Source organism: Giraffa tippelskirchi, chromosome 1, assembly GCF_054371585.1.
Source record: "Giraffa tippelskirchi isolate mGirTip1 chromosome 1, T2T-mGirTip1v1.2.pri, whole genome shotgun sequence".
Lineage (NCBI taxonomy): Eukaryota > Metazoa > Chordata > Mammalia > Artiodactyla > Giraffidae > Giraffa > Giraffa tippelskirchi.
Genome location: NC_137275.1, coordinates 31,574,972 through 31,588,978, shown reverse-complemented (window position 1 = coordinate 31,588,978; position 14,007 = coordinate 31,574,972). Strand labels below are relative to the sequence as shown.

General features: G+C 39.5%; 1 protein-coding gene and 1 long non-coding RNA gene across 7 annotated transcripts in view; one reads left to right on the top strand and one right to left on the bottom strand.

Moving 5' to 3' along the window:
• The window catches only part of UBA6 (ubiquitin like modifier activating enzyme 6), an 86,910-nt gene extending 86,231 nt beyond the window's left edge, over positions 1-679 (bottom strand). For all 6 annotated transcript variants that reach the window (XM_081587786.1, XM_081587747.1, XM_081587736.1 and 3 more), the window contains exon 1: positions 584-679. Coding sequence is in view for 2 of the 6 variants with exons in the window: in XM_081587736.1 (XP_081443862.1) it covers positions 584-654 (71 nt within the window). In the remaining 4 variants the exon portion in view is untranslated. The remainder of the gene's footprint in view (positions 1-583) is intronic.
• Positions 680-807: 128 nt separating this feature from the next.
• Positions 808-14,007, top strand: part of LOC145544777 (uncharacterized) — a 207,062-nt gene continuing 193,862 nt past the window's right edge. Inside the window, exon 1 of the long non-coding RNA XR_014081643.1 lies at positions 808-850. This is a non-coding gene — a long non-coding RNA (uncharacterized LOC145544777). The remainder of the gene's footprint in view (positions 851-14,007) is intronic.

Genomic DNA, 14,007 nt, shown 5'->3' with positions numbered 1-14,007 from the left:
GACGTAAACCTCAACACCAACTGCGAAATAAGAATGGGTAACTCGTGGTTTTTTCCCCTGCGTTTCTTTTTTTTTCTTTTCTCTCTTTTTTTTTTTTAAAGGGCAGTCAACAGGCCTCAGGGTGTTCTGACTACCACTGATTCATTATTACCGAGCTCCCTCTGGTAACAGTTTTCAAAGGAGAATCTCAGCGGAGAATCGTGCAACATGGAGTACAGCTTTCACTTGATCGAAAGGAGGTAAGGTGTCCGGCACCGGGGCAGGGAAGCTCGCACCGAGAGCCCCTCCCTCCCTCCTACGTCCGGTGACTGGAAAGAAGAAGAATGGCAGACCCCAACCAGAACTGAGAAAGCGATGAAAGGGGCGACAAGTGGATTTCCTCCTCAGCAAAGCCGGGAGTCGCAGAGGCCGGAGACCACGCCGCCACGCCTACCCCGCGCGCTCCCCTAGCCGCCCAAGGCCGGCTCTGCCCTGCCCCGCGGCCTCTCGCGCGCTCCCTGCCCGCCCGAGTGAAAGATGAAGAAAGTCGGACCCCTGGTCCTGCCCGCCACGCCTCACTTGGCGCCCACACTCGTTCTCTCACCGGCTGGTCCTCCAGGAGGAGCAAGATGCCTCTTCCCCCGGACGTGCTGCCACCGGCTGAGAGCCCTCCATCGCCTCCAGAGACACAGCCACAGCCGGCTACCGGGAGGCAGGGAAAAGGGAGGGACCGCGAGGTCAAGGGGCGGGCAATGACGTCACCGGAGGGGGCCGGCCTGAGAAGCCAGCAGCTAGGCGGCGTCTTCCCGTCAACCCCAGGGGCGTCCTGGCTTCCGGTTTGGGTGTGGTCCGCGGAAGGGCTTTGCCGCAGGTAGTTGAAGCGCGCAGCGGGGGGTGGGGGGGTGATATGTGTGTGTCTGTGTGTGTTGGGGAGTGTGGGGAGCGGGGAGGTTGTGTGTGTGTGCGCGCGCGTGTGTCTGTCTGTCTGTCTGTCAGGGTCTTTACCGTCTGACCCACCAGGGAAGCCTGAAGTAGCACAGTAGCGACTTGGTTCTGGTGGATTTAAGCCGAACCAAAACTCATCGCAAGCCAAACACAGGATTCCAATGGCCAGCGAAGTAATGGGATTGCATAGCAAAATCCTTAAGAGTTTTATGGCAAGAAGAAACGCTTCATTTTATTAAAAATAGAAAAAACCGAAAGGCTAGTAATAAGTATCTTCGGATTTCCAGTCTGGAATTCCATTTTAAGACGCTTTATGTGTAACATCTAATTTTGGATGTCTATTACATGTCAAGCACTGGCACAAATTTGGTAGAACCATGTGATTTTCTTGAACGATGAATGACATATGTCATCCAGGTTGCCTTTAGTTTGTGAGTGAGGGACAAGTTTACAATCGATGTAAGTGACTTACCGGATTAAGTACCAAAATATACGTCTAAAAACCTCTCAACTAATGTTTTTTTTGGAAGCTACAGAGTGAAAGTAGACGGGGAATACGTCCACAAACTCCTTTTCTGAAGTTCTGGAAGTAGAGGCTGTCTCACATAACTTAGGACATCTAGCCAAGAATGGGATATTTCAATTTTAAAGAAAGATTTCAAAGAGCAAGGGCTTTTTTGGACAATCTATGAATTTAGAGAAAAGAGTTCTTTGTGAGTAAAAAAAGTAGCAGTTACTCGAAGTGGATTCTTTTGGTGATGCTTTACAGCATGTTCTTGGGAGAAATAGTATTTTCTGTTAACTTTACAGCTGTCTTTATCTGTCTTTATGCCTGATGAATGGCAAAGCAGATGTTTACTTTTCTTAGTTCAGGCTCATGTTTCTTTCCTCTCAGGTTTCAAGAAAACTTTTCTAACACTAGAAAGCTCCTTCTTTCTTGCTTTAGTGTAGTGCTGAAAAGTATGGTGGCTTGATTTCTATAATTTCCTTTGTTTCTGTTGTCCCTGTGTTGCACATGTGTTTATATGTATTATGTATGTATGTATGTTTGAATAGTTAAATCCTCAGGACATAGTACAATAATTTTGTTTTAGAATCTTTATTTGGGATAATTTTAGATTTACAGAAAATTTGCAAAGGTAAAACAATTTCTGTATATGCTTCACTCAGTTTCTTCTAATGATAACATCTTACATAACTGTGGTCCATTTGTCAAGACTGAGAAATTAATATTGGTACAATGCTATTAACTAGCTACATACTCTATTTGGATTTCACCAGTTTTTCACTAATGTCCTTTTTTTGGTATGCATCAAATCCAAGATACAATACATTTAGAATTGCCCTGTCTTGATCATCATGTAAGTGTACATTTTAATGAATATCTTCTTGAAATTTTATGTGCAAATTGGATTTATAAAATACTTTATATCATAAATTATAAAGATAATAACATCTATATTGTGTTTTATAATTATGGAGGCTATTTACATGTATTTTCCACTTCATACTCCTAAATTATTGACTATTAGCTCGGAAATGATACTGAGCAGTCACCTAAATATACAATGCCATTGCTTTACAGAGGATGACTCAAAAAGATGAAGTGCTTAAATGTTTTGGATAAATTCACATCAATGTAGATACAGAGCCATGACTAGTTTCATCCCTTGTTGTGTATTTCTCTAATAGATTATACCCAGATGCCCCAAATTGGAACACCCATTCCATGACTGTCATAAAGAGTAGGAAGTACTAAGTCCTGAGGTCAGGCCTTCATGGACATGGTTGGAAAGCAGCCAACCTCCTGAGTTTTGAAGGAGACTTCACTGTCCAAAGTTGCTGCAGTAACATTTGAACTGTCTTCAAGCTGGCCGTTTGAAAGAACTCGAGGGAATTCTTTTGTGAAAGAAATATACCTTTCCAAAATGTGAATAATTGTTCTCTTAAGTGGTCTATGGATTGGGATATACACATATAATATTTTCCTGATATATTTTTTAAAAATTGCGCATACAGCAGTGCAAAGACAAATAATTGTAGATTAACAATTGAAATAAAAATTTCCAAGACACTTTTATTATTTCGTTTATTGACTCATGCATCAATGACTAGAGATCAGTTCAGTTGCTCAGTCATGTCTGACTCTTTGCAACCCCATGGACTGCAGCACGCTAGGCTTCCCTGTCCAACACCAACTCCAGGAGCTTACTCAAACTCATGTCCATTGAGTCGGTGATGCCCTCCAACCATCTCATCCTCTGTCATCCCCTTCTCCTCCTGCCTTCAATCTTTTCCAGCATCAGGGTCTTTTCCAGTGAGTCAGCTCTTCCCTTCAGGTGGCCAAAGTATTGGAGTTTCAGCTTCAGCATCAGTCCTTCCAATGGATATTGAGGACTGATTTCCTTAAGGATTGTCTGATTGGATCTCCTTGCAGTCCAAGGGACTCTCAAGAGTCTTCTCCAATGCCACAGTTCAAAAGCATCAATTCTTCGGTGCTCAGCTTTCTTTATAGTCCACTTCTCACATCCATACGTGACTACTGGAAAAACTATAGCTTTGACTAGACAGACCTTTGTTTGCAAAGTAATGTCTCTGCTTTTTAATATGCTGTCTAGGTTGATCATAGCTTTTCTTCCAAGGAGCAAGCATCTTTTAATTTCATGGCTGCAGTCACCATCTGCAGTGATTTTGGAGCCCCCCAAAATAAAGTCCATCAGTGTTTCCATTGATTCCCCATCTATTTGTCATGAAGTGATGGGACCGAATGCCGTAGTCTTAATTTTCTGATGTTGAGTTTTAAACCAACTTTTCCAGTGACTAGAGATAAAATGTAATAAATCAAGCTCCTAAGTTTAACCTTCTTCTAATATGACAAATCTGAAAATCCCTAAGTGGGACTTTGTATTTTTCTGGCTTTCTAGGCAATATGCTGTAAATGCATTAAAATATGCTGTAACTCGCGATAGAGGCACTTCAACCCCTCTATGATGGAGGCTGTTCAGCGCTCTATTCCAGAGACCCAAATTCAGCCAGTCACTGTTCACCATAGACACAAACTACTGAATTTCACCTTTTGTCTTGACTGAAACAATATTCAGATCATCTCCCTTCGCATGGATGGCTTGTTTTCTAGTCTTAGTTTGACAACCAGCACCTCTAGCTGGACTATATAGCCAAAGCTATGGTTTTTTGCAGTAGCTTTTGTAAAGATGTATGATGTTGCTCAGAAGACTGAGCACCAAAGAACTGATGCTTTCAAACTGAGTTTCTGGGGAAGACTCTTGAGAGTCCCTTGGACTGCAATGAGATCAAACCAGTCAATCCTAAAGGAAATCAACCCTGAGTGTTCATTGGAAGGACTGATGCTGAAGCTGAAGCTCTAATACTGTAGCAGACTCATTGGAAAAGTCCCTGATGCTGGAAAAGATTGAGGGCAGGAGGGGAAAAGTGTGGCAGAGGATGAGTGGTTAGATAGCATCACCAATCAATGAACATGAATTTGAACAAAGGTCAGGAGATAGTGAAGGACAGAGGAGGCTGGCATGATGCAGTCCATGAGGCTGACAGACTTAGTGACTGAGCAACAACAACAAAACCTGTAGCCTGGGGGCAACCTTCAGCACACAGCAGGATCTCCTGACCTGCAGGTTAAAGCAGATTTTTGGACCCAGCATTTCTGCTTTGCTGTGCTTGGATGGGGGGCTGAGCATTTGCATTTCTAAAAAGTTCCCTGGTGATCTCTGTTCTGCTAGACCTAGGTCTTTGTTTTGAAAGTGCCTTGCATTGATTGCTCTCAGTCACTTCCTCTAACTCATTCTGTGGGCTACCTCTGAACCTCTTTTCAGTACAGCTTTCCTTATTGAGTTCTGGGCTGTACTTATCTTTGCATTAGTCTTTTGTTTCTATTGCTTGGTTTATTTGCAGTCCCATTCCTCTTGGGTCTGATATCATTTTGTACTCTGGACCCTACCGTTCCTTCAGTTCAGTTCAGTCGCTCAGTCGTGTCCAACTCTTTGCGACTCCATGAACTGCAGCACGCCAGGCCTCCCTGTCCATCACCAACTCCCGGAGTCTACCCAAACCCATGTCCATCGAGTCAGTGATGCCATGCAACCATCTCATCCTCTGTCATCCCCTTCTCCTCCTGCCCCGAATCCTACCCAGCATTAGGGTCTTTTCCAGTGAGTCAACTCTTCGCATGAGGTGGCCAAAGTATTGGAGTTTCAGCTTCAACATCAGTCCTTCCAATGAACACCCAGGATTGATCTCCTTTAGGATGGATTGATTGGATCTCTTTGCAGTCCAAGGGACTCTACCTTTCCTTAGACATGCCTTATGCTTACCATTGCAAGGGTCACAGAGTTGGTTAACTCATAACAAGCACTAGTACAGAAAATGTTTGTGATTGGGCTTTTTTTTTAAGCAAAGATAACAAATATATGTGGACAGAGGGAGTAGGTATGAAAACAGAGAAGAAGTTGGTTGGAAGTCTGTCATATAGATATGCATCGCATCATAAAATCTGAGGGAAGTGTTGATGGAGAATAGAATCCTGTTGAAATATGGTTAAAGCTTCTGCATATTGATTGCTTGTAATCAGGGTTTCAACACAAGTGTAAATAGTTCCATTAGCTCCTATAAAAGCTCAGTCATAATGCTACATAGATGAACTTGAAGACTTTAGTGACAGCTAAGAAAAACTAAGTTGGGTAAATGAACTCTGTTCCTATAATCAACTATCAGCAGGAATGTGAAATAGAAACTGGCTTTACAAACAGCAGAAATCCACGAAAGCTTGAACCTACACTTTGGACAGCTAACTTCTGAACCCTGTCCAACACTAGCTCATTGATTTTCTTTTCAGTGGTGTAGTGCCTAGAGGCATAGGTATTTGCAGCATCTTCTTTGCCCATAGTGGCATTCTAGAGAGACCTTCATCATTTACAATCCATTGTAGGTCTAGAAATATTCGTGTGGGGACATACTTAACAACACCAATCTCACTGAAGAAGGTATTGAAGGAGTCATCTCTCACAGTCCTCTTTTCACTGGGCTTTGGGTGGGAGGCTGGATCTTATATTCCAGCAAGTAGAGTGCCCAGCAGCTCTTTCTAATCTGTACAATAACCCTCACCAGTGCAGTTAGGGATGCTTTAATGTTAGATGATTTAATGCTTTAATGATAGAGATAGGAAGCAAAGGTGTGGAAATACATACTGAATCTAGGTTATTATCTCCAATAAGACTGGAAGAGAGATATCTATCTTTAATAATTAGTGAAATTTGATGATTTTAGGATAAACATACTCTAAAGATTCTTTATTACCAATTAAGATAATATTAAATAGCAACAACAACAATGACAAATTACTCCCATGAATCCTCACCCCTCTGCTGGTGAGATTTCATATTTAGTTCCAAATGTTGGGCAATTCTGGATGAAAGGGATAGGCAAGAAATAGATTTGCCTACCACCAAGCTCCCCTTGATAGTGGAGGACAGAAGAGCCTGGCATGAGAGTGGGCCAGGACTTAGCAACTGAACAACAATAGGTTCCCCTTGGCTGGATTCCAAAGCTATCCATGGTCATTCCAACACCACCTCATCTGATAAAGGAATGTGACAGAGGGGAAGCAAAAGTGAAAAGAGGTGGTTTTAACTCATTACAATTATAATATCTAATTTTTGTGATTCTATAAAAGCATATAACCATAGGAAGACTTCTTTTCCAGGGCTCATAAGGGGGCTGAATGAGGAGATTTGAAGTAAAGTTTCATTAGTTTCCTAGGAAATCCACTTCAGGTTGCCACATTTTAAAATTATTAATTTACTTGACAATTATTCTCTTGATCTGAAATGATTGTTAGAATTTTAAAAACTCATGTGAATTTCTTACTCAATGGACTAGTTATGAGAGAAAGGCAATAATTAGGTAGAAGCTACCTTCTATGCATCAGATGAAGATTCCAGCCACTAGAGTTTAGATATTTGGATTTGGATTTTTTTTTTTCCTGTTTTGTTTTTTTAGTGTTTACTTTGTTCGTTTGTTTGTTTTTATTTATTTTAATTGGAGGCTAATTACTTTACAATATGGTAGTGGTTTTTGCCATACAGTGACATGAATCAGCCATGGGTGTACATGGGTTCTCCATCCTGAACCCCCTTCCCACCTCCCTCCCCATCCCATCCCTTAGGGTCATCCCAGTGCACCAGTCCTGAGCACCCTGTCTCATGCATCGAACCTGGACTGGCGATCTATTTCACATATGATAATATACATGATTCAATGCTATTCTTTCAAATCATCCCACCCTCACCTTCTCCCACAGAGTCCAAGAGTCTGTGTCTGTTTTGCTATCTCGCATATAAGGTCATTGTTACCATCTTTCTAAATTACATATATGTGCATTAGTATACTGTATTGGTGTTTTTCTTTCTGGCTTGCTTCACTCTGTATAATAGGCTCCAGTTTCATCCACTTCATTAGAACTGATTCAAATGCATTCTTTTTAATAGCCAAGTAAAATTCCATTATGTATATAAACCACAGCTTTCTTATCCATGCGTCTGCTGATGGACATCTAGGTTGTTTCCATGTCCTGGCTATTGTAAACAGTGCTGTGATGAACATTGGGGTACATGTGTCTTCAATTCTGGTTTCCTTGGTGTGTATGCCCAGCAGTGGGATTGCTGGGTCATATGGCAGTTCTATTTGTAGTTTTTTAAGGAATCTCCACACTGTTCTCCATAGTGGCTGTACTAGTTGGCATTCCCACCAACAGTGTAAGAGGGTGCCCTTTTCTCCACACCGTCTCCAGTGTTCATAGACTTTTTGAAAGCAGTCATTCTGACCGGTGGCGTGAGATGGTACCTCATTGTGGTTTTGATTTGCATTTCTCTGATAATGAGTGATGCTGAGCATCTTTTCATGTGTTTGTTAGCCATCTGTATGTCTTCTTTGGAGAAATGTCTGTTTAGTTCTTTGGCCCATTTTTTGATCTGGTCATTTATTTTTCTCAAATTGAGCTGCATGAGCTGCTTGTATATTTCTGAGATTAATTCATTGTCTGTTGTTTTGTTTGCTATTATTTTCTCCCATTCTGAAGGCTGTCTTTTCACCTTGCTTATAGATTTCTTCGTTGTGCAAAAGCTTTTAAGTTTCATTAGGTCCCATTTGTTTATTTTTGCTTTGATTTCCATTACTCTGGGAGGTGGGTCATAGAGGATCCTGCTGTGATTTATGTCACAGAGTGTTTTGCCTGTGTTTTCCTCTAGGAGTTTTGTAGTTTCTGATCTTACATTTAGATCTTTGATCCATTTTGAGTTTATTTTTGTGTATGGTGTTAGAAAGTGTTCTAGTTTCATTCTTTTACAAGTGGTTGACCAGTTTTCCCAGCACCTATTGTTAAAGAGATTGTCTTTTCTCCATTGTATCTTCTTGCCTCCTTTGTCAAAGATAAGGTGTCCATAGGTGTGTGGATTTATCTCTGGGCTTTCTATTTTGTTCCATTGCTCTATTTTTCTGTCTTTGTGCCAGTACCATACTGTCTTGATGACTGTAGCTTTGTAGTATAGCCTGAAGTCAGGCAGGTTGATTCTTCCAGTTGCATTCTTCTTTCTCAAGATTGCTTTGGCTATTCGAGGTTTTTTGTATTTCCATACAAATTGTGAAATTATTTGTTCTCGTTCTCTGAAAAATACCGTTGGTAGCTTGATATAGATTGCATTGAATCTATAGATTGCTTTGGGTAATATACTCATTTTCACTATATTGATTCTTCCAATCCATGAACATGATATATTTCTCCATCTATTTGTGTCATCTTTGATTTCATTCATCAGTGTTTTATAGTTTTCTATATATAGGTCTTTTCTTTCTTTAGGTAGATTTATTCCTAAGTATTTTATTCTTTTCATTGCAATGGTGAATGGAATAGTTTCCTTAATTTCTCTTTCTGTTCTCTCATTATTGGTGTGTAGGAATGCAAGGGATTTCTGTGTGTTAATTTTATATCCTGCAACTTTACTATATTCATTGATTAGTTCTAGTAATTTTCTGGTGGAGTCTTTAGGGTTTTCTATGTAGAGGATCATGTCTTCTGCAAACAGTGACAGTTTTGCTTCTTTTTTTCCAATCTTGATTCTTGTTATTTCTTTTTCTTCTCCTAGTGCTGTGGCTAAAACTTCCAAAACTATATTGAATAGTAGTGGTGAGAGTGGGCACCCTTGTCTTGTTTCTGACTTTAGGGGAAATGCTTTCAATTTTTCACCATTGAGGATAATGTTTGCTATGGGTTTGTCATATATGGCTTTTATTATGTTGAGGTAAGTTCCTTCTATGCCTGCTTTCTGGAGGGTTTTTATCATAAATGGATGTTGAATTTTGTCAGAGGCTTTCTCAGCATCTATTGAGATAATCGTATGGTTTTTATCTTTCAATTTGTTAATGTGGTGTATCACATTGATTGATTGGCTTCCTCTGTTTGCAAGTCTCTTCAGTGTCTAATTTCTGCCCTGACACAAGAAGGCGAAGGTGGTCACTTATTTAGGCTCCCTTGTTCAGTTGTGCTGTGGCAAGGGAGGAACAGTGCAAACAAATATCACTGGCGTGTGTGGGGACTGCTCCCTTCTCGCAGTGTCTGGGCCACACTGGGTTTTCCCTCACTCACCGAGTGTGTGCTTTCCTGGTCTACACTGCTTAGGCTTCAGGTTGCTCTGCAGGGGAACTGTCTAAAAGTGGGCCTTGGGTTGCCTGCACTTCCCAGGTCTAAGCCGCTCGGGTTCAGGTTCTTGGATACTCCACAAAGGCACAGGCTCGGTTGGGCCTGCGTTTGTGCCCTTCCCAGGTCTGAACAGCTCAGGCAACCAGGTGCTTGGCAAGTACACTCTCCCAGCTGGGCAGTGCATCTTATCACCTCCCTGGTCCCAGCCCCTTGGTTTCCTGGGTGTGCTGCAAAAGCACCGTCTCAGGTGTGCTGTGTGTCTCCTCTGGGGAGCTGTCTCTGACTGCGACCCTCATGGCAGATGTCAACCGTCCAGGATCCCAGCAAGACTTCATTAGTAACTGGGAGCTTGCTCACAGTTTGGTAGAGGATGCCGTCTCTGGGGCCAAGATTGCCCCTTGCCTTCCGGCTCTGGCTGTCACCCGCCTGCCTCTCTGCCTCCAGTGGGGGGAGGGGCCGGTCCGCCGCCGACTAGCTCTCCTCTAGTACTCGCTCAATCCTTTGTTTTGTGAGCGGCTGAGTCTGTGCCTCAGAGTTTTTCATGGAAAAGTTCTCTCTCTCTTTTTTTTTTTTCTTTCTGGCTATCCCGAAGTTTGGATTGCTATCTCATGTTAGCTCTCTCAGATTGTCCTCAGGGCATCAGGCCAGGTCCCCACCCTATGCATGCAGCCCATGCTTCCCTGTTCAGCCTCCCTCACTGCAGGCGGACGCACTGGGCTACCTCTCCGCTGGGAGTTGTGGTTAGGCACGTAATCTGTGTGTTCTTTTTTTTTTTTTTTCCTCCCAGTTATGTTGCCCTCTGAGATTCCAAAACTTCCCACAGACCCATCTGTGAGAGGGTTTCCTGGTATTTGGAAACTTCTCCTCCTTCACGACTCCCTCACCAGAGCAGGTCTCCGTCCGTAACTCTTTTGTCTCTCTTTTTATCTTTTATATTTTGCCCTACCTCCTTTCGAAGAGAATGGGCTGCCTTTCTGGGTGCCTGGTATCCTCCCCCAGCATTCAGAAGTTGTTTTGTGGAATTTGCTCAGCGTTCAAATGATCTTTTGATGAATTTGTGGGGGAGAGAGTGGTCTCCCAGTGCTATTCCTCCACCATCTTAGGACTGCCCTTGGATTTTGATTTTGAAAAATAATAAAATCTGTTCTTTTCCCTTAGGGCTACATTTATTGTTTAATTGCTATCGTGTAATTACTATATTTAGCCCTTATTCTTTGTGTTTAAATTGTGTGCTATTTAAACTTTGTGGTATACCTAGTTCTGATTTTGAGAAGGTAATTGGTGATTATAGCTGGCACTTTTGCTTCTGATCCCCAAAACATTCCCCTCTTGTTCTCACAAAACAAAACAAAAGAAAAAGAGAGAGCGAGACAGAGACAGAGAGGGAAAAAAAAGAACTGATTAAAAAAAATTATCAGGTGACTAAATGTTCAGGGAAACTGAGTGCTGCTCTCTATAAGATAAAACATATCCTTAAGGTGTTTAGGGTAATCCTTTTCTCCTTTGCAAGTGATTAGTTTAGGGGTGGTCATGTACTCCAATTCTAGCCAGTTTAAGAGGAAGTGCTGAGGGTTCTGGCAAGGAGAGAAGCACAGTGAGAAGCCACCCTTTATTTATGCCTTTGAGACTCCTAGTCAGTGACAACTAATTTCTAATCAATAAAGTAAAGCCTAGAGGAAGTAGAGAAAATGACTCAAAGCTCTGAGCTACCTAACTCTGCATGCTTTCTTCTGGACTTCGTGTAACATGAAGTGAAAACACACCATTTCTAGTCTGACATTTCTGTTACAACAGAAGGCACTCTAACAGAAACAGCATAAAACAAAAGTCATACAAACACACACATATAATATTTATTTTACCTTTTTCTCATTACAAAAGCAATATATGTCTATTTTGGAAATTTAGGATACAGATATTCACAAGAAAGAATTTTTTTTAAAAATGAGAGATAACCATGTCAACACTTTTTGCATATATCTGTTGTTCCTATGCATGTACTTTGTATATTATATAATTTAAAAATTAAACTAATTGTTTTATACCTAATTTTTAAACTTAATAACCAAAAGAACTAAATTAAAGATTGAAATCAATTAATCCTAATTAGAGATTAAATTGAATCTTAATTTTATTTAGTTTCCTATGAACACAATTTATAGTAGTTAGACAAGCTTCAGGAATTGGTTTGACACTGAAACTAGGATAAAGATAAAACAGATGAATTTCAGATATATTTTAACAGATGAAATTTAAATGTATTTTAACACAAATATTATCTTTTTGAGACTACCAAGTAAGTTCTGAGACCCGGGCACTTAAAATTTTTTTCTAGTTCATTACACTGATTTATGCTCCTGGGAAGATAATGTTTGTGGTACCTCAAAAGTTTTTGGTTTGCTTATTTTTAGCTATGGTATCTCTGTTTTTCAGACTGAAGTTGAATTTGTGCAGTCTTTGTTTATTTCATTGTTATTTGTTCATGTTATGTATAACTAAATTTAATTGCAAGAGGAAATCCATTTTTTAACCAGTTTTATATGCTAAATAGAAGAAAAGACAGCCAAGATAGACTCTTAATTATCTGATATATTTGATTACAGAAGATACAAGGAATCCTCATCTTTTATTATGCCTGAAAATAGAGTAAATGACTATAATATCAAATATTAAATACTCTTTGTTGAGTGATGTACTTTTAACTTAAAAGTTACATTTACCTTTTGCACTATTAATTTTGGTTTACATCCATATTCACATTATAATTTATATACCACAATATTTTATATAATATAGTTATTTCCAAAGTTTTTCATACATTTAGAGCCTTAAGAGAGTTTCCAAGGTTAAAATGGTGAGTGATCAAATTGAAATCCAGTTTCAGTATTATTATGTATACATAAACACAGTCCATGGGGTCATGACTATGCCTAAACAGATGAATACCTTCTGATACATTTTTATTATAATAAACTTCTTTATAAACATACAAGATCAGTTGGGAATTCTTAATTTTTTTTGTGACATTGCTCCTTTGGCAGCCTGATTTGGTCTATGAATTCCTCTCAGGATAATGTTTTTAAGTGCGTAAAATAATAGAAATAGGAATCAAAGAAAAGTTGTTCCACTGAAATAGTTTTGTGCGCGGAGCACAGGTTAAAAACACCTGCATAAAGATTTTGAATAGCCCTTTAGTTAATATATTAAAAAAAAATGCCTGAGAACATATCTAATAAAACAGTTCCATGAACAAAGCCAAACTGACATACGTTTTATAAACACGTATCTACTAAAGCCCTTAGATTGTATCTCATATATTTTTGCTTTTAAATCCACACATCAGAATTGTTATAAGTTTAGGAGTGAGCATATGCATGATAAAGAGACAAGGGAGAAGAATGATTTTGTTGTGACTTGTCTATATATTCTTGTGTCATCTAGCAGAACTATATATTCTTGGTATCAATATACACACCTTTAAAGTTAACTTTGAGTATTTTAGCACTTTACAAAATTTGAGTCCAGCCCAATTCAGTTGTGGAGTTGGGTCATTGATTGGCTATTTAAAGGTATGAGTTTAGTAAAAAGATGATGTGAATGAAAAAAAAAGTAGAAAGAAGGAATTCAATTAATGAAGACAGAATTGGAAAATAATATAGAATGTGGAAAAAGAAAACCACCACGCCCTACAAAACTAAAAGACAAAGTATGAGGAGAGAAAAATAAGGAAAGCAAAGACCTACTGTTAGTTTAATTAGCAATTTACTTTCCATGGTTCCACAAGGCCTGGAATATGTGGAAATTACATTTCGTCTTCAATGTGGCACTACATATCACATGTGAATATAGTAATATTTTACCTATTTAAAAAAATAAATAGTGGTTGAGTTTATTTTAAGTCCCTTATATAGTTTTCTTAATTAGTGGATACTAAAGAACCCTTTCATCCTATTCCCCTTTTCATGGAATGTGTGGAAACAGACTTAAATTAAAAGAGGTATTGTGCCAACATATTTTGGAAACCACAGCATTTAATGCGAATATCAGTGGATGTTAGTTACACATTTACAGAGAGTTTTTCTTTTCCTTTTTCTAATACTCTTCTGTCTCTTTTGACTTGTAATAGTGAGACTGAGGTTTTCTGAGTTCATTTTACATATCAAATAATATTTTGCTTGTGTATTTGTTTGATCTCTTTTTTTTAATGATTTGTGGATTATGGATTTAGAAAGATCAGAAGACAGAAAAAATCCATCATCTTAAAGAGAGTGTATTATTTATAAAACATAATCACTATAGATCTTTTCTTGATTGTATATTAAAACAATTTTGTTATTACTGCACTTAATTACCACAAA